This window comes from Indicator indicator, chromosome 16 (assembly GCF_027791375.1).
Source record: "Indicator indicator isolate 239-I01 chromosome 16, UM_Iind_1.1, whole genome shotgun sequence".
NCBI lineage: Eukaryota > Metazoa > Chordata > Aves > Piciformes > Indicatoridae > Indicator > Indicator indicator.
The window spans coordinates 14,782,487-14,802,121 of record NC_072025.1 but is presented as its reverse complement, the minus strand read 5'-3'; the positions used below and the strand labels follow the sequence as shown (position 1 = coordinate 14,802,121).

The 19,635-nt window shown below is 50.6% G+C and overlaps 1 protein-coding gene across 2 annotated transcripts; it reads left to right on the top strand.

Annotated features, from left to right (window-relative positions):
* Positions 1–3,746: 3,746 nt before the first annotated feature.
* Positions 3,747–16,416, top strand: GLCE (glucuronic acid epimerase). 2 transcript variants are annotated; one of them, XM_054388202.1, is made up of 5 exons: positions 3,747–4,281; positions 6,941–7,001; positions 8,080–8,081; positions 9,042–9,287; positions 15,392–16,416. In XM_054388202.1, the coding sequence occupies exons 1-5, from the start codon at positions 3,747–3,749 to the stop codon at positions 16,414–16,416; spliced, it is 1,869 nt and encodes a 622-aa protein (XP_054244177.1). The 2 variants fall into 2 exon arrangements, with proteins under 2 accessions (XP_054244177.1, XP_054244178.1); XM_054388203.1 differs by lacking the exons at positions 6,941–7,001; positions 8,080–8,081.
* Positions 16,417–19,635: the final 3,219 nt, after the last annotated feature.

Sequence of the window (19,635 nt, the reverse complement as noted above, 5' to 3'; positions counted from 1 at the left end):
GAGGAGCCTACATGTGGTGTGTCTTTAAATCCCGAGTTTAACTGATTTCAGATGGGCTGTAGCTGTTCTGGCCTTTTTTTTTCCTCTCTGCTCTAAATAGCTTAGTCCAGTGTAGAGGCTTCAAAGTAAATAGGTGGCTTATCAGTATTCAGCAGAAATCCCTGGATTTAAGTAAAAATAGTGTTCTCCTTCCTGCTGAGCAAACCCAGAGCTGGCGTGGGAGATGCTTCGGAGACCTCCGAGACTCAGCAGGCAACTTAACTTTTGATTATTGTTTAAAGACAGAGAATTTCAATGTGGATGTTTTAACTTGGCTGCCAACAGAGGTGTGCTTGGGGAATGTGCTTTGTGAGGTGGCTTCTGGAGTCCCTGGGTGTTTATTCAGGAGGAGGTTTGGTGGTTCAAACCGGCTGCGAATGCCTCCTGCTCTTTGCTTGTGCTGAGAGGGTGGTTGGGCAACTGAGTCAGCGTATGCCCAGGTGGCCAAGGCCACCAGCACCCTGGCTTGCATCAGCAGGGCCAGGAAGTGATTGTCCCCCTGGACTGGGCACTGATCAGGCCACACTTTGAGTCCTGAGCTCAGTTTTGGACCCCTCGCTCCAAGAAGGACATTAAGGCATCACAGTGTTCAGGTGGGGTTGGAAGCTCTCCAGAGAAGGAGACTCCACAACCTCTCTGGGCAACCTGCTCCAGGGTTCCATACCCTCACACCAAAGAAGTTTCTCCTTTGCTGAGGACACAGAAACCTGGTGATAGCCTGGACTTCAGAGAAATTCTGAGCTCTTAATGTATTTAACAGAGTTTTGCAGATTGAAAAAACCTTGTCCTGTGAGGACTTCCTGGAAGAGAGAGAGGTCTGTATTTATAGAACACAAATAACTTGGCTTTATGTAAGAACTGAGAACCACCCCGGATCTGTCAGTCTGAGTCTTGTGAGGAGCAGCTGAGGGACCTGGGCTTGTTCAGCCTGGAGAAAGAGAGGCTGAGGAGAGGCCTCATTGCTCTCTACAACTCCCTAGAAGGAGGTTGGAGTGAGGTAGGGGTTGGTCTCCTAAGAGACAAAGTGACAGAATGAGAGGGAATGGCCACAAGTTGCCCCAGGGGAGGTTTAGATTGGACATGAGGAACAATTTCTTCCCCTTGAGGGTTGTCAAGGCCTGTTCCTGGCTCCCCAGGGCAGTTGGTGAAGTGCCCATCCCTGGAGGGGTTTCAAAGCCATGGAGATGTGGTGCTGAGGGCCATGGTTCGGTGGTGACCTGGCAGTGCTGGGGGAATGGTTGGACTCCGTGATCTTGGAGATCTTTCCCAACCTTAACGATTCTGTGATTCTCTGATGATTTGTGGGCAGTGTGGTTTTTGGTCCCAGCTGGTTGTGCAGCCCAGTAATTCAGCAGAGGAATTCAAGAGATTTTTAACCAGACGTCCAGAAGTCTTTGCTCTCTAAAACCCTGGAGTTCCACTCTTACCTGAAGGGTAAAGATTGACTTTGAAGTAGTCCTCACCTTCGTGTGCAGGTGTGAATTCTGTCAGTGCCAGAGACAGCATCCAGCAAACTGAGCTGAAAGCAAAGATCACCTCATGGATCTATAACTGCAGGACTTAAAACTCCTTTCTCATGCTGTGCTTCTTAAATCTTTAAGGTGTGATGTGATGAAATCCTTTTCATCAGAGCAACAAGGGAATAAACCAATTAATCACGCTCCTTTTGTGGCTTTAAATCATCTCCTTTTACCCTGGAAATTCTGAAGGTTTGTATTTTTTTCCACAGCTGAATAAAGCTCCATCACACATGGCATAAGACAATGGTAGCCTTGGGTCACCATAAGCCAGCAATGGGCCCTCATAGCTAAGGCAACTTAGCCTTCTGGGGTATGTGAAGAGGAGTGTGGCCAGCAGGTCAAGGGAGGTTCTCTTTCCCCTCTGCTCTGCCCTGGTGAGGCAATATCTGGAGTCCTAAGTCCAGTTTTGGGCTTCCCAGTTTAAGAGGGACAGGAAAATACTATCAAGTGTCTAAGGGAGGCTGTGAGGATGCTGAAGAGACTGGAGCATCTGTTTGAGGACGAAAGGCTGAGAAACTTGGGGCTGTTTATTCTGGAGAAGACTGAGAGGGGAATTTCATCAATTCGAAGGATTGGTAATAAGAAGAAAGGTCCAGACTCTTCTCAGTGGTGCCCAGTGATAGGACGAGGGTCAGTGGACACAAACCCAAGTGGTTCCATCTGAAGAGGAGAAGAAAAATCTATTGTGGAGCCCTGGATCAGGCTGGCAACAGAGGTTGTGAAGTTTCATCTGGAGAGCTTCCACACCCACCTAGGCATTGTGCTCCTGGGCTTGGAGTGGATGATCTCCAGAGGTCCCTCCCAACCCCCCCTGTGGTGGGATGCTGTGAAATTAAATTCCTGTTTAATGAGGATTTTTTTGAAGTGGATCTGAAATATTTGTGCATGTTTGAGAAGTGCCTGAGGTGTTTGTTTGAAGGACTTCATTCCTCAACAGCAGTGCAGCCTTCTGAGCCAAGTGCTTAAATTAACTCTTGGACTTTTGGATTTCTTTCCCTGCTGCTCAGCTTTGCTCCTTGCCAGGGCTGTATTGGTGACATCAGGACACGCAGCACCAGCTTTATCTTCAGGAAAAAAGTCCTTAAAGGAAATCCCAAGAGAGGCTTCACATAGTTCCTGTCTTCTCCTGAGGGACCAGTACACGTGAGCCCCTGACTGCACCCCGTGGAGGTCCTGTCCCCAGGGGTACTTCCATACTTTCCCAGTCCCTCCTTTGCTGCCTCTGTAGTCTCCTGGCTTGGAGCCACTGACCCCATCCCTGTTGGGGCTCTGGTTGTAGATTTCTCCATTCCCACAACTCCAGAGAAGAGTAGCAAAGCTGGTGAGGGGTCTGGAGAACAGGGCTGGTGAGGAGCAGCTGAGGGACCTGGGGTTGTTCAGCCTGGAGAAAAGGAGGCTGAGAAAACACCTCTTGGCTCCCTACATCTTCCTGCAAGGAGGTTGGAGCTAGGTTGGTGTTGGTCTCTTCTCCCAAGGAACAGGTGATAGGACAAGTGGAAGTGGCTTCAAGTTGCCCCAGGGTGGTTTAGGTTGGACACGAGGAACAAATTCTTCCTGGAGAGTGTTGTGAAGGCCTGGCCCAGGCTGCCCAGGGCAGTGGGGAAGTCTCCATCCCTGGAGGGTTTGAAAGCCATGGAGATGTGGTGCTGAGGCATGTGGTTTAGGGATGACCTGGCAGTGCTGGGTTAATGGTTGAACTCCGTGATAATATTCAAGGTCACTCCCAACCCAAACCATTTCATGAATCTATGAATCTTGGAGGTGTTTTCCATCCAAAACTGCCCAGGGCAGTGGTGAAGTCCCCATCCCTGGAGGGGTTTGAAAGCCATGGAGATGTGGTGCTGAGGCACGTGGTTTAGGGATGACCTGGCAGTGCTGGGTTAATGGTTGGACTCCATGATAATATTCAAGGTCGCTTCCAAACCGTTTCATGAATCTATGAATCTTGGAGGTGTTTTCCACCCAAATCAGTTCTCTCATTCTTTGATTCTTTTCAGCGATGCTGTTTCTTATGAAGAGCTGGAAAAACTCAAGTTCTCTTCTGGGTGCCCTGTGTGTCCCCTTGCCATCAGAGACCGTGGTGACGCTGCAGGGCTCATAGCCGGCGGAGCCGAGAGCTGCGGCTGCCAGCACTCCTCCCTCAAAGCCTCTCCCCCTCTCTGTTTCGCTGCAGGTATGGTGTGAAATATGCGTTGCTTGGCAGCTCGGGTCAACTACAAGACTCTGATTGTCATCTGTGCCCTCTTCACCCTGCTGATGGTGCTGCTGTGGAACCGCTGCTCCTCGGACAGAGCCGGGCCCTACCCCCGCGGCCTCGCCGGCCTCGAGCGGCGAGCAGCCGCCAGCGACCCGGGCAGGCAGCAGAGCGAGGAGGCATCGCCCCAGGAGCAGCAGAAGGCTCCTCCGGTCGCTGGGGGCTTCAACAACAAAGCCCCAGGGCTGAAGTACGAGGAGATTGACTGCCTGATCAACGACGAGCACACCATTAAAGGCAGGAGAGAAGGCAACGAGGTCTTCCTGCCCTTCAGCTGGGTGGAGAAGTACTTTGAGGTGTATGGGAAGATTGCTCAGTATGATGGCTATGACAGGTTTGAGTTCTCTCATAGCTACTCCAAAGTATACACACAGCGAGCACCTTACCACCCTGATGGGGTCTTCATGTCCTTTGAGGGCTACAACGTGGAGGTTCGGGACAGGGTGAAGTGCATCAGTGGAGTTGAAGGTTTGTGTTGAGCGTTCTGCTGGGGGTTCGTTGTGCTGCCATCGCAAAGGGACTTCTGACAAGGGCTTGTAGTGATAGGGTGAGAGGGAAGGGGTTGAAGCTGGAGGAGGGCACATTAGCATTTGGGCTGGAAGAGAGGAGAGATAGACAGGATATTAGGAAGAAAATCTTTCCAGTGAGGGTGGTGAGACACTGGAACAGGTTGCCCAGGGAGGTTGTGGATGCTTCCCTCCCTGAACACCTGTTCAAGGCCAGGTCGGATGAGCCCTTGAGCAACCTGGTCAAGGGGAAGATGTCCCTGCTCATGGCAGGGGGGTTGGAACCAGGTGATCTTTAAGGTCCCTTCTAACCCAAACCATTCTGTAGCTTTATGTATTGATCCATGAGTCATTTGAAGTTCAAAGTGATCTTCATTTTGTCGTGGCTGTTCCTAAAACCCACTTGGTCTGAGACATCAGTCTCTGCTTCCTACCAGGTTTACCAGTTCCTAGCAGGTAAACCAGCATCTGGAGAAAAGGAGGCTCAGAGGAAACCTTCTTGCTCCTCACAGCTCCTTGAACGGAGGTTGTTAAGAGGTGGGGTTGGTCTGCTCAACCAAGCAGTGAGTCACAGAATAAGATGAAATGGCCTTAAGTTGCCCTAGGAGAGGTTTAGGTTGGACATGAGGAATAATTTCTTCATGGAAAGGGCTGTCAAAGCCTGTCCCAGGCTGCCCAGGGCAGTGGTGGAGTCCCCATCCCTGAAGGGGTTTCAGTGCTGGGGAGATGTGGTGCCGAGGGACAGGGTTTAGTCAAGTGTTTGTGGGTGTTGGAGGCAGTGGTTTTAAACAGGAGCAAGGCAGATTTAGATTGGATATTAGGAAGAAATTCTTTACTCTGAGGGTGGTGAGACACTGGAACAGGCTGCCCAGAGAAGTTATAGACACTTCATCCCTCTAAGTGTTGAAGACCAGGCTGGATGAGGCCTTGAGCAACCTGCTCTAGTGGGAGGTGTCCTTGCCCGTGGCAGGGGGTTGGAATAAGATGATCTTTAAGGTCCCTTTCAACCCAAACCACTCTATGATTACCTCATGCTATGAAAGGAGCTGCTGCCTGCAGCAAGATGAGGAGATTCCAAAGGGTCAAGAAGCTCTCCAGCCACTGAAGTGTGTCCCTGGCTCAAATTAACACCCAGCCAAACCTTTCCAATTTGCTAACCCCTGCCATCAGTAATTAGCACACAAGGCCTGCCTGCAGCTCAGCAAAGATTTGATCTGGGTGGGTTTTAGATTAGAAAAATTAACGACTTTATGAAGCTATTACAGAAGGTGACACCATGACCCCTCAGAAATCAAAGACCAGCTTTCACTTAAGGAATCAAATACATGAATTTTCATGCATCACAGTCATCAGTGATGCTCTGCTGTGGTGGACAGAGCTCTTCCCACGATGGGCCACTGCAGAAAGCTGGCATGGAGTCATGGTTTGGGTGGGAAGGGACCTTTAAAAGTCATCTAGTCCAACCCCTCTTGCAGTCAGCAGGGACATCTGCAAGGAGATGTCTTGTAGTTAGTTTGCCTGTAAGTGACTCACATGAACAGATGCATGGGGAGGGTTAGTTTGGGGTTTTTTAAGGTTATTCTCACATGTTTATTATAGGGTTTGGGGTTTGTTTTTTTTTTTTTTTCCACTCTTATCCTCCTCACATCTGCCAAGGAAGAGAAGCAGGGCTCTGGAACTCAGGGTTTTCCCAAAGGTGCAAGCTCATTCTGGTAGCTGCAGAGAATCCCAGAATTGTTTTGGTTGGAAAAGTCCTTTGAGATCACTGAGTCAATCATTCTCTCACTCTACCAAGGCTGGTGCTAAACCATACTTCTTCAGCCCCATACTTTTACCTCTTTGCAACCCTTCTAGGGGTAAGGTTTCAACCACCTCCCTGGGCAGCCTTTTCCAGGGCTTGTCAACCCTTTCAGTGAAGAAGTTTCTTCTAATGCCCAACCTAAACCTCCCTTGGTACAACTTGAGGTCTTCTCCAGCCAATAATGATTAGAAACCCAGACAGATTCTGCAGCTTGCTGCCTTGCCAGATGTGTGTGCTGGGGAAATGAGGTGCCCTCTAGGAGACCAACAAGTTGAACACTCAACAGTGTGGTTATTTATCTACAAAGCAGTGGTTGAAGAGCTGCCACTGTGAAACATGATGCCAGAGCCTGAGGTCTGTAAAGGCCATAGAGTTACTGACACACAACACACAGGCTCAGAAGGGAAACCCTCACAGCTTGTGAAGGACAGGGCTTACTGTTCAGAGATGGACTCAGGAGTGGGTTAGCCTCTTGCCTTCCATCAATCCAGCCCTGGTGATTCTCACATTGTTGCATGATGGAAAAACCCCTCATGGTCTAGTTTCACCTTCTCTTTTTTTCTGCAAGGTTAATGTGTTGTTACGTCCTATGACCTGGAGGATTTCATCCTGTCACCTCCTGTAAACTTCAAGTAAAGCTCTTAAAGCAAATTTCTTCCTTTTTTCCACCACCCCTCTCCCCCTTCTCCCTGTTTTAATTTTTTCTTTTCATCTTTCAGCCTCAATGAATGCTCCTTCAACTGAAGATGCTGTAATGAGGGAGCTGGAGTTGAGATAATCTGTGGGTTTCAACTACTTCCTGCCATGGTTTTCTCCTTAGGCAGCAGGAAGCCATCACATCTCCATCAACAACATCTATTAGTGACACAAAGCACCAAACTGTGGATAAACATGCAGCCTTTTTTTTTTTCCTAAACATTTAATTTAAGTAATCTTTTCCTTGCACCAGTTTTCAGAAGAAATTGGCTTTCTGAGCTTGACATTGCCAAGGGGGAAAGTGGTGCCAAAGCCAACTTGTTTGTTTTCATCCTTTTCCTTCTCTAAGCAGAATGCACTGGGTTGGAAGGGACATCTAAAGGTCATCCAGTCCAACTCCCCTGCAGTCTGCAGGGGCATCCTCAACTAGAGCAGGTTGCTCAGAGCTCCAGCAAGCCTGACTTTGAGTGTCTCTGGAGATGGGGCCTCCTCCACACCTCTGGACAACCCATTCCAGCCTTCTACCACCCTCATTCTTCCTAATGTCCAACCTAAATCCACCTTGCTTCAGTTTCAAACCACTGCCCCTTGTTTCAGTGCTACAAGCCCTTGGAAAAAGTCCCTCCCCAGCTTTCTTGTAGGCAACCTTCAGGTATTTGAAGGCCACCATAAGGTCTACCTAGAGCCTTCTCCTCTCCAGGCTGAACAGCCCTAACTCTCTCAAGCCTGTCCCCATAGGAGAGGTTCTTCAGCCCTCTGATCATCCTTGTGGCTCCTCTGGACCTGCTCTAGGAGATCCATGTCCTTCTTGTGTTGAGGGCTCCATAGCTGGACACAGCACTGCAGGTGAGGTCTCCCCAGAGCAGAAGGGCAGAATCCCCTCTCTCTGCTGGCCACACTGCTTTGGATGCAGCCCAGGCTCATTGGCCTTCTGGGCTGCAAGTGCCCATGGCTGGCTCCTGTGCAGCTCCTCACCCACCAGCACCCCCCAGTCCTTTTCTGCAGGGCAGTTCTCAATCCCCTTATCCCCCAACCCAGGTGCAGCACCTTGCACTTGAGCTTGTAGAACCTCATGAGGCTGACACAGACCCACTTCTCCAGCTTGTCTGGGTCCCTTTGGATACTCTATGTTTGCTCACAGTGATCTATTCCCAGTTTGGATTTGTATTTAGAGGTTGGGAATTTGTCCCAGGTAAAATCCTTGAGGACTTGAGAAGAATCCTGGTGTTATCTTAAACACCCTGTGGCTGGCTCCATCCGGAGGTGTGTGTGGAAAGAAGTCTCCTCCACGCTGTTTGTTTTGTTTCCCACACAGCCAGTGATGCAATCAGCAGTTTATGGCAGTTTTTTTCCATCCAAAACTGGAGGCTGCAGCTCCTGGGAGCTGGTGAAGGGCAGGTAGAGGAGAGTCCAGAGCCAGGCAAAGGAAAGAATGTCACTGTGAGCCAGCAATGGGCTCTCATAGTCAAGGCAACAAATGGTCTTCTGGGGCATGTGAAGGGAAGTGTGGCCAGCAAGTCAAGGGAGGTTCTCTTCCACATCTACTCTGCCCTAGTGAGGCCACAGCTGGAGTCTTGGGTCCAGTTCTGGGCTCTCCAGTTCAAGAGAGACAGGGAACCACTGGAGAGAATCCAGTGAAGGCTACAAAGATGCTGAGGGGCTTGGAGCATCTCTGTGAGCAGGAAAGGCTGAGAGCCCTGGGGCTGTTGAGCCTGGAGAAGAGCAGCCCCAGAGGGGATCTGCTCAGTGCTCAGCAAGAGATAAAGGCTGGGGGTCAAGAGGATGGGGCCAGACTCTTGTCAGTGGTGCCCAGCAATAGGACAAGGGACCCCGGGCACAAACTGCAACCCAGGAGGTTCCACCTGAACAGGAGGAGAAACTTCTTTGTTGTGAGGGTGCTGGAGCCCTGGAGCAGGCTGTGCAGAGAGATTGTGGAGTCTCCTTCTCTGGAGAGCTTCCAAACCTCCCTGGCCACTGTGATGCTGGGCAAGCTGCTGTGGGTGCCCTGTTTGAGCAGGGGGGTTGCCCAGGATGATCTCCAGAGGTCCCTTCCCCGCCTCACCACTGTATGATTCTGTGAGCAGGACTTCCCTCAGCTGTAATGAGTGATGAAGCCTGGAAATAGCACTGGTAGAAGTGAAGGAGGGAAGGGCTGACAGCGAGGTTTTCATGTTGTTCTGGCTGCCCTGCTGATGAGCTCCTCCTTTCCCCCCCATCTCTGGCAGGTGTGCCCTTGTCCACGCAGTGGGGCCCCCAAGGCTATTTCTACCCCATCCAGATCGCGCAGTACGGCCTGAGCCACTACAGCAAGAACCTGACGGAGAAGCCACCTCACATCGAGGTGTATGAGACAGCTGAGGAGAAGGACAAGGCCAGCAGGGCTGCAGAATGGACAGTGCCAAAGGGCTGCTCCCTGTCCACAGTGGCAGACAAAGCCAAGTTCACCAGCGTCAAGCAGTTTGTGGCACCAGGTGGGTGAAAGACCTGAGCCATGCCTGTTGGTGTGCACAGCTGGGGCCTGGGGGGCTTTGGCTGCTGGGGTTGATCTCTTTTCATTTATCCTCCAACATGCACAGCTGGGGCCTGGGGAGCTTTGGCTGCTGGGGTTGATCTCTTTTCATTTATCCTCCAACATGCACAGCTGGGGCCTGGGGGGCTTTGGCTGCTGGGGTTGATCTCTTTTCATTTATCCTCCAACATGCACAGCTGGGGCCTGGGGGGCTTTGGCTGCTGGGGTTGATCTCTTTTAATTTATCCTCTAACATGCACAGTTAGGGCCTGGGGAGCTTTGGCTGCTGGGGTTGATCTCTTTTCATTTATCCTCCAACATGCATAGTTAGGGCCTGGGGAGCTTTGGCTGCTGGGGTTGATCTCTTTTCATTTATCCTCCAACATGCACAGCTAGGGCCTGGGGGGCTTTGGCTGCTGGGGTTGATCTCTTTTCATTTATCCATGACTAAAAGGACATGGATCTGTTGGAGAGGGTCCAGAGGAGGACACAAAGCTGATCAGAGGGCTGGAGCATCTCTCCTATCAGGACAGACTGAGAGAGTTTGGGTTCAGCCTGAAGACCTTAGAGCAGCCCTCCAGTACCTGAAGTAGGCTACAGGAGAGCTGTGGAGAGACTTGGGGTGGTAGGACGAGGGAGGATGGTTTGAAATAGGAGCAGGGGAGATTTAGGTTGGACATTAAGAAGAAATTCTTCCCAGGAAGGGTGGTGAGACACTGGAACAGGTTGCCCAGGGAGGTTGTGGATGGCTCCTCCCTAGAAGTATTTAAGACCAGGCTGGATGGGATCTTGAGCAACCTGGGCTGGTGGAGGTGTCCCTGCCCATGGCAGGGAGGTTGGAACTAGATGTTCTTTCAGGCCCCTTCCAACCCAAAGCATTCTGTGATTCTGTGACTTCCCAGCCTTAAGGTCTCACCTGAGAATGTCATCTCATCTTTCTGCAGTCCTTCTGGGTTTGATCACTCACTGCTTTCTCAGCACTATTTTGACAAAAAAATGAGTGGATCAGAGAATAGGATCACAGAATTGTTTGGGTTGGAAAAGACCTTTGTGATCATCAAGTCCAACCATCAACCCAGCACTGCCAGGTCACCACCAAACTGTATCCCTCAGCACCATATTTCCACAGCTTTCAAACCCCTCCAGGGATGGAGACTCCACCACTGCCCTGGACAGGCTGGGCCAGGCCTTGACAACCCTTTCCATGAAGAAGTTGTTCTTCATGTCCAACCTAAACCTCCTCTGGGGCAGACTGAGGCCATTTCCTCTCATCCTCTCACTTGCTATGTGGGAGAGGAGACCAATCCTCACCTGGTTCCAACCTTCTGTCAGGGAGTTGTAGCAAGGCAGAAGGTCTCCCCTCAGCCTCCTCTTCTCCAGGCTGAACAATGCCTGTTCCCAACCCAGCATGGAGGGTGCTGAGAAGCTGCAGTCACATTTCCTGAGCCTTTCAGCTCCTGTCTCAAAATAGAAGCAGGAAAAAAAAAAAAAGAAATAAGATGGAGGCAGTTGTGCAGGCTGGCAAATGAGGCTCCTGTGTGATAAGCAGATATTAACTGATGTTGATAAGGTCTGTTTTCAGCCTGGAGCAAGCAGAGCACGTGCAGCTCTCCCTCTGGTTGGGCCTGAGATCTTCCTCTTCATTGGAATGTAACTGTTGTGGCAAAATTTGAGATCTTAGTTCACCCAAGGCAGCAAGAGGGAGCAGCTGCCCACATATTTGCAGAGGACTTGGGGAGGGTGATGAAGATCTGGGGCTCCCCAGGGACCCTTTTTCACCTGCAGAGGTGCAAGATGCATTGTGTTGCTGTGTCCTCCATGTAATGGAATCCAGACTGGTTTGTGTGGGAAGGTCCTTTCAAGCTCATCCACTCCAACCCTGCTCCAGATATCAGGGACAGCAGCAACCAGAGCAGCTTGCTCAGAGCCCCAAGCAACCTGACCTGCAATGGTGCCAAGGATGGGGCACTGCCCACCTCTCTGGGCAGCCTGGGCCAGGCTCTCACCACTCTCAATGTCAAACATTTCTCCTCTCCAGTCTGAATCTCCCTTTCAGTTCAAACCATCACCCCTTGTCCTCTCACAACAGGCCCTGCTCTAAAGTCTGTCCCCAGCTTTCTTCTCAGCCCCTTTAGGCACTGAAAGGCCACCAGAAGATCTCCCTGGAGCCTTCTCTTCTCCAGGCTGGACAACCCCAACTCTTTCATCCTGCCCTCACAGCAGAGGGCTTCCAGCCCTCCCAGCATTGCTGTGGCCTCCTCTGGCCCCTCTCCAACAGGTCCATGTCTCTGCGGTGCTGAGGACTCCAGAGCTGGCCCCAGCACTGCAGGTGGGGTCTCAGCAGAGCACAGCAGAGGGGCAGAATCCCCTCCCTCCCCCTGCTGCCCACACTGCTGGGGATCAGCCCAGGACACAGCTGGGGCTGGGAGCACTCAGTGCTGCCTCATCTCCAGCTTTGCACCCCCAAGACCCTCTCCACAGGGCTGCTCAGGCAAACAGACTTCACTGTGGTTCCTGTTGTCTCCTTAGCAGGGAAATTCATTATTTCAGGCAGGAGTTTCCTTTCTGCTGGGACAGAGCCATTAATAAGGAGGTGATGAATTTCTCCTCAATCAATACCCATTAGAATTAACGAGTCCATTACTTAAAAAGACAATGAAGTCATTTTCTCATGGCACCTTGGGCCTGGATCCCTGGGGAAAAAATTGTTGAGCGCTCTGGTGTCTTTGTAGTAGATAAATATGGTTAGAGGAGAGGCTAAAGACCTGCTCTGTATTCTCTCTGCATCCCCTCCTCTTAGGTGGCCTCAAGTAATGGATTTAGGGTGCTTAGGGCAGCACAAACAAGAGGAGCCTTCAGTTCTGCTTCTTACAACTCCTTTTTGTGCCCCACTCTGCCATTCACTTCATTATCACACAACCATTTGTTTACCAGGAGCCACAAAACTCATTTGACAGCCATTGGGAGTGGGGGTTTGAATGAGATTCTTCAGATGCAGTTCTAGGTTTCTCCTTCCTACCTAGATGCTGCTCTCCAACACTCCAGGGAGGGAAAGTTTTACTTTAAATGGTTGGAAAACATGATGTTGAGTCCAAAAAATGGATATTGGTCATTAGTACCTTGGAAGGCCTTGTGAAATGGGATTGTCCCCCTGGATGGGGCACTGGTGAGGCCACACCTTGAATCCTGGGTTCAGGTTTTGGGCCCCCTCATTCCATGAAGGACATTGAGGAGCTGGAGAAGGGCCTGGAGAAGGGCCTGGAGAAGAGCAATGAGGCTGGAGAAGGGTCTGGAGAACAGGGCTGTTGAGGAGCAGCTGAGGGACCTGGGGGTGTTCAGCCTGGAGAAAAGAAGGCTGAGGGGAGACCTTCTGGCTCTCTGCAACTCCCTGAAAGGAATTCAGGTGGAAGTTGGTGGAGGTTGGTCTCTTCTCCTAAGGTACAGGCAATAGGACAAGAAGAAATAGCCTCAGGTTGTACCAGGAAAAGTCCAGGTTGGACATGAGGAACAATTTCTTCCCTTTGAAGGTTGTCAAGGCCTTTCCCAGGCTGCCCAGGGCAGTGGTGGAACCTTCATCCCTGGAGGGGATTCAAAGCCATGGAGATGTGGTGCTGAGGGACATGGTTTGATGTGACCTGGCAGTGTAGGGGTAAGGGTTGGGCTTGGTGATCTTGGAGGTCTTTCCCACCCGGAATGATTCCACACCTCTAAGAAAACACCATGGATTAGTTTGGGAGAGTTTTGAAGGTTGAACTTGATGATCTTGGAGATCTTTTCCAACCTTAATGATTCCGTGAGATGAGGAAAAGCCTCTGCCAAGCTGCCCAGTAACTTGGTGGTTGCACACAGAAGCATTTCTGGGGTGTTTGACCCATCAAGCTGTGGCAGAATGGCAACAGTTGCCTTGCAGATGGGAGTTTTATTCTCTGTGAAGCCCTTAATTGAAGATGACTTTCTCTGAAGTGTTCACCAGCCCTCTGAGCCTTCAGAGCTCCAGGATTCACACACAGCCTTACAAACTAATTAGCCCTTTGATTATCCAGTAGAGGTTTCTTGAGGGGGAGAAGATGATTTTACACATTGAAATGGAGCCTCCAGGAGAACACTGGGCTGCAGTCTGTACCATTGCCTAGCAGCTTTATTTCAAGGGAAGGTTTAATTAAGCTGAGTTTTGCCCGTGGAGAGGTTAATAAACACTTTGCCATCTTAGTCTTTATGTTTGCTTCTTTCTCTTTCTTTTTATCCTTCTTGAAACTGATCAGCCCCCACTGGTTTTTGCAACTGTCAGGTTGGGAAAGAAAAAAGTAGCAGTTTTGACTATCACAGAACCATTTAAGTTGGAAAAGACCTCCAAGATTAAGTCCAACCTTCAAAACTCTCCTAAACTAGTCTGTGGTGTTTTCATAGAGTCATGGAATCATTAAGGTTGGGAAAGATCTCCAGGATCATCAAGTCCAGTGATGAAACACTGCCAGGTCACCACGAAACCATGGCCCTCAGCACCATACCCTCACAGCTTTCAAACTCCAGGGATGGAGACTCCACCACTGCCCTGGGCACCCTGGGCCAGGTCTTCACAACCCTTTCCATGAAGAAATTGTTCCTCATGTCCAACCTAAACCTCCCCTGGGGAAACTTGAGGCTGTTTCCTCTTGTCCTCTAGCTTGCTCCTTGGGAGAAGAGACCAACCCCCATCTGGATCCAAACTCCTTTCTGGGAGTTGTGGAGAGACAGCAGGATTCCTCTCAGCCTCCTTTTCTCCAGCTGTACAACCCCAGGTTCCCCAGCAGGGCAGCCTAGTCCAGGCCTCGACAGCCCTTTTTGAGGACTTTTGGCCCTGCTCCAAAGTCTGTCCCCAGCTTTCTTCTGGCCTCTTTAAGTCCTGAAAGACCACCAGAAAGTCTCTCTGGAGCCTTCTCTTGAAGTCCAGGCTGAACACCCCCAAGTCTCTCAGCTTGGCCTCACAGCAGAGGGCTTTATTCCTCCTAGCATTGCTGTGGCCTCCTCTGTGACAATGCAGAGGAGGAATGACTGAATTATTGATGGGCTGCTCTGAAAGCTTCTAGATGCTGTGTGGTAAGAAAGGTTACCTCTGGGAGCCACACATCAGAGCTTGGAGGCTTTGGAGAGAGGTGGGTTTGGAGAAAGGAGGCCTTGGAGAGAAGGAGACCTTGGAGAGAGGAGGCCTTGGAGAGAGGAGGCCTTGGAGAGAGGAGGCTTTGGAGAGAGGAAGCCTTGGAGAGAGGAAGCCTTGGAGAGAGGAAGCCTTGGAGAGAGGAGGCTTTGGAGAGAGGAGACCTTGGAGAGAGGAGGCTTTGGAGAGGGGAGGATTTGGAGAGAGGAGACCTTGGAGAGAGGAGGCTTTGGAGAGAGGAGGCTTTGGAGAGGGGAGGCTTTGGAGAGGGGAGGCTTTGGAGAGAGGAAGCCTTGGAGAGAGGAGGCTTTGGAGAGGGGAGGCTTTGGAGAGGGGAGGCTTTGGAGAGAGGAAGCCTTGGAGAGGGGAGGCTTTGGAGAGAGGAGACCTTGGAGAGGGGAGGCCTTGGAGAGAGGAAGCCTTGGAGAGAGGAGGCTTTGGAGAGAGGAGGCTTTGGAGAGAGGAGACCTTGGAGAGAGGAGACCTTGGAGAGGGGAGGCTTTGGAGAGGGGAGACCTTGGAGAGGGGAGGCTTTGGAGAGGGGAGGCTTTGGAGAGAGGAGGCTTTGGAGGGGGGAGGCTTTGGAGAGAGGAGACCTTGGAGAGGGGAGGCTTTGGAGAGAGGAGGCTTTGGAGAGAGGAAGCCTTGGAGAGAGGAGACCTTGGAGAGAGGAGGCTTTGGAGAGAAGGAGGCTTTGGAGAGAGGAGGCCTTGGAGAGAGGAGGCCTTGGAGAGAGGAGACCTTGGAGAGAGGAGACCTTGGAGAGAGGAGGCTTTGGAGAGAGGAGGCCTTGGAGAGGAGGAGGCCTTGGAGAGGAGGAGGCCTTGGAGAGGAGGAGACCTTGGAGAGGAGGAGGCCTTGGAGAGGAGGAGGCCTTGGAGAGAGGAGGCTTTGTCCCCACTGACCAAGTCTTTCTTTGGTCTGTCTTGCAGAGAATAGCGAGGGGGTGTCTCTGCAGCTGGGCAACAGCCGAGATTTCATCATTTCTTTTGACCTGAAGTTGACAACCAACGGAAGCATTTCCGTGGTGCTGGAGACGACGGAGAGGAACCAGCTCTTCACCGTGCACTACGTCTCCAACACCCAGCTCATCGCTTTCAAGGACAGAGACATCTACTACGGCATCGGTCCCAGGACTAGCTGGAGCACCCTCACCAGGGACCTGGTCACCGACCTGCGGAAGGGCGTTGGCCTCTCCAACACGAAAGCCGTGAAGCAGACCAAAATCATGCCCAAGAGAGTGGTGAGGCTGGTAGCCAAGGGCAGAGGCTTCCTTGACAACGTCACCATCTCAGCCACCGCACACATGGCAGCTTTCTTCGCCGCCAGCCACTGGCTGGTGAGGAACCAGGACGAGCGGGGCGGCTGGCCCATCATGGTGACCAGGAAGCTGGGGGAGGGCTTTAAGTCCTTGGAGCCGGGTTGGTACTCAGCCATGGCCCAAGGGCAGGCCATCTCCACGCTGGTGCGGGCCTACCTGCTGACCAAGGAGCAGGCGTTCCTCAGCGCAGCCCTGCGGGCCACGGCTCCCTACAAGCTGCCGGCGGAGCAGCGCGGGGTGAAGGCTGTCTTCATGAACCGCCACGACTGGTACGAGGAGTACCCCACCTCCCCCAGCTCCTTCGTGCTCAACGGCTTCATGTACTCCTTGATTGGCCTCTATGACTTGAAGGAGACTGCGGGGGAGAAGCTGGGGAAGGAGGCCCGCCTCCTCTATGAGCGTGGCATGGAATCCCTGAAGGCCATGCTTCCCCTCTACGACACCGGCTCAGGGACCATCTACGACCTTCGGCACTTCATGCTCGGCACCGCTCCCAACTTGGCCCGCTGGGACTACCACACCACCCACATCAACCAGCTCCAGCTCCTCAGCACCATAGATGAGTCACCCATCTTCAAAGAGTTCGTCAAGAGGTGGAAGAGCTACCTGCGAGGCGGCCGGGCAAAGCACAACTAAGAGCTTCCAACCAAACCCCTGGGGCTTGCTGCCTCACACGGGCACAGGCCCCGAGCTCTCCTCCGACCTGGTTTTTATATAATGGACTGTCTCCAAGAAGTGATCCTTAAAACTGATCTCCAGATTGAAATCATTGCATTCCAGTGGGGAAAAACATTTGGGTTGGATGGGTGGGAGCTGAGAACTTCACCTGTCCTTAGTGCTCCACAGCGAAACTATCTGCACGAAGCAAAACCTCTTTGTGCTCTTCAGCATGGGAGGGTGGGGGGTGGATGGTGGTTTCTTGAGTTTGGTTTGGTTTGTTGGTTTGGTTTTTTTTCTCTTTCTAGGAAAAGATTTGCAGAAGCCATACAGGTCCAGCACTTATTTGCCTGAAAAGTTAAGTTTGTGGCCTCTTAAAACTGGAGTTTTCTGTGTCTGTGTTGGAGCAGCTGGTGTGGTGTAACTCCGTCAATGTGTGTTCTGCTCATGGCCTGGGTAGTGGACAGTGGCTCTTTGGAATGATTTCCTTTCTTTTTTTAATCTGGATTCTTTTTGGGGTGGGGGGTGTGGAAAAACAAAAAAACTTCACATTTGGCTTCCTTTTTAACCAATTTTTTCTCTATGGAGATTTTTTTTTTGTTTGTTTGGAGCTGTATGGTTTCTTCACAGATCTACTGATGGAGGTAGCGTGCAGGCTTGGAAGTCACATCCCATAAGCACAACTTAGGGACTGCACAAAGCCTGTGAGCACACCACCCCCTTGACAGAGCCAAATTTACCATCATCACCCAGCAGCTTTGCTGGTGGCTTCTTCTCCTCCTCCCTGGAAGCTGGAATTGCTTGTCATGTAGCCCCTTGGTTTGTGCTTTGGTTTTTAGTGAAGTTTCTCTGAGCTTTGGCAACATCATTCCGTTGTCTTGGATTCCCAAACATGACATGGGGCTTGTTGTGAGCAGCACATGAAATTTGAGTTGGAATTAAGGGAAGTTCCTTCCCTGGGTTTTATTTTTAACCTGCTTGAGTAAATGAAGCATTTTAAAGGCTAAAAATTACCTCCGAAGGCTTTCCAGCTCCACACGTGCTTCAGTACTGAATTTCATCTCACCTTACTGTCTTACTCATGGTGTAAGGGGCTCATCACATCTCCAGCATGGGCTTCTTGGGTGGGCTTTGTCCTTGTGGCTCAGCCCCCCAAGCAGGGGTAGCTGTGCAATCGCTGAACACGCAGGTCCCAACTCAGACTCCTTCACTGGGCTGTTGTGGTGCAGAGGAAATCAAGTGAAACCAAACTTCATCAGTCCTAGACACCCACTGATACTCTGCCTTCCTGGCATGTAGCATTTCCTGGTTGATCCAGAAGAGTAAAACCATCATTAGATCAGGAGTGGGTTTTTTTGGGAGTGTCTCAAACTTCAGGTTCTCAACTCGCTGAGACGTGCTGCTGGTTGCTCTAAGTCCAAGACTCAACTTATGTGGGAAGGCCACAGAGGAGCTTTGAGGTTGTTCCACTGATCCTATAACACCTGTGTGGAGGTGGAGGTCGAGCTCAAGATGTTCATCTTGAGGGCAGAGTTGATTTCAGATCTCAAGAATGCTCAGCACAAGGACATTATGCATCTCGCTTTTACTTTTGGGGTTTTTCCCCCCTCTCTTTTTTGATGCTTTTTCTGTTTCTTGCAGAGATTTGAACTGACTTTTTGGTGACTTGATCTTTGCCAAGGTCAGTCATTGAGAAGTGGATGTCCTAGCAGAAAGTTCAATACCAAAGGTAGCAGAGGTGACTTTTTTTTTTGCCGTGCCCACATGTATATATGCACACACAAATCCCACCACACAAATGTGCTTCCTTTCCCCACTGGTCCTTACTGCAGGCACAGAAACAGCTTTCTTCTCCCTGTTTCTACTATCTTTTGCCTTTTTGGCCTGTGGAGAAGCCAGAGAGACTCTTTAGGTGGTGCTCAAGAGACGGTGTCGGTGCCTTACAGAGGCCACAATTGCCCCTTTGATTATTTCTTGATGAATGCTGTTGAAAAGTCATGGTGGTGTTGATCTTACAGTGCTTTGGGAGGGCCAGCCTGGTTGATTCTTTGTTGGATGGGTGAGCTTAGAAGTGTCCTGCCAGACCACCTTATCCCTGTCCCCTTCCTGGAGGTGCTCAAGGCCAGGTTGGATGAGGCCTTGAGCAACCTGGGCTTAGTGGGAGGTGTCCCTGCCCATGGCAGGGGGGTTGGAACTGGATGATCTTTAAGGTCCCTTCCAACCTAAACTGTTCTATGAATCCTTAACATCCCCTTCACGTTTTGGTTGGCCTTAGCACACATTTGCCTTCAACCAACCACCTGAGGTTGTGAAGCTAAAGAGGGTTCATACGGAGTTTCTCCTGTCACTCTTTTTCATTGAGTTGTGCAGTGAAAGAGGATCATTGGACTCTGGTGCCCAGAACTTCATCAAAATCACTTCAGTTGGGGACTTTTTTTTTTTTTTTTTTCATTTTCAGCCTTCGAACTGACCAAGGTCTTAGGGAGCTAAAACCTTTTCCCATCTTCTTGTACACAGATGGGATGGGGAGTGTGGTGTACACCAACCAGTAACACAGAAGCACAACCATCCAAACATGGCAGTGCTGTTTCTCTTGAGCCACCAGGCAAGACCTTCACAGAAAGCTGCTGCTATTTTCCTTCACCTTCTTGTGATGTTTTCTGGTTTCTACCTTTTTTTGTTGTTGTTTTGTTTCCTTTTTGGTGATTTTTTTTTTTGGGGGGGGGGAGGGGAGGAAGGGGACACATGTGGGCACTAGACCATGTGTTAAATATGCAATAACTTGTTTACAGGATGCTCTGGTAAAGGGTGGTCCTTTGTGAAGCTGTACAGACTTTGCAGTTCAAGCACAATGTGCACACGTTAGTTTTCTATACGGCCAGAGGGGACTTTTTGCAGCGGGAGAGGTTCTACTATGTTTCTACACAGAGTTAAATGGCTTCAGCCCTTTGTGCTTCATGGAGAAAAGAAAAAAAAAAAAGAAAAAAAAAGCTGCTTTCTAAGACTGTAAAATAAAAGTTTTTTTATCATAAGAGAAACACGGAGGTGTCTTCGTTCCTTCAGTCGGTACCTTCTGCTCTATGGGGGGTTGGAGGTGGGGCCCTGAGGAGCAGTTGTGGAGTCATGGAGTTAGCAGTGGAGTCACAGAGTTAGCTGTGGAGTAAGTCATGGAGGCAAAGATTCTTGGAATTATGGAGT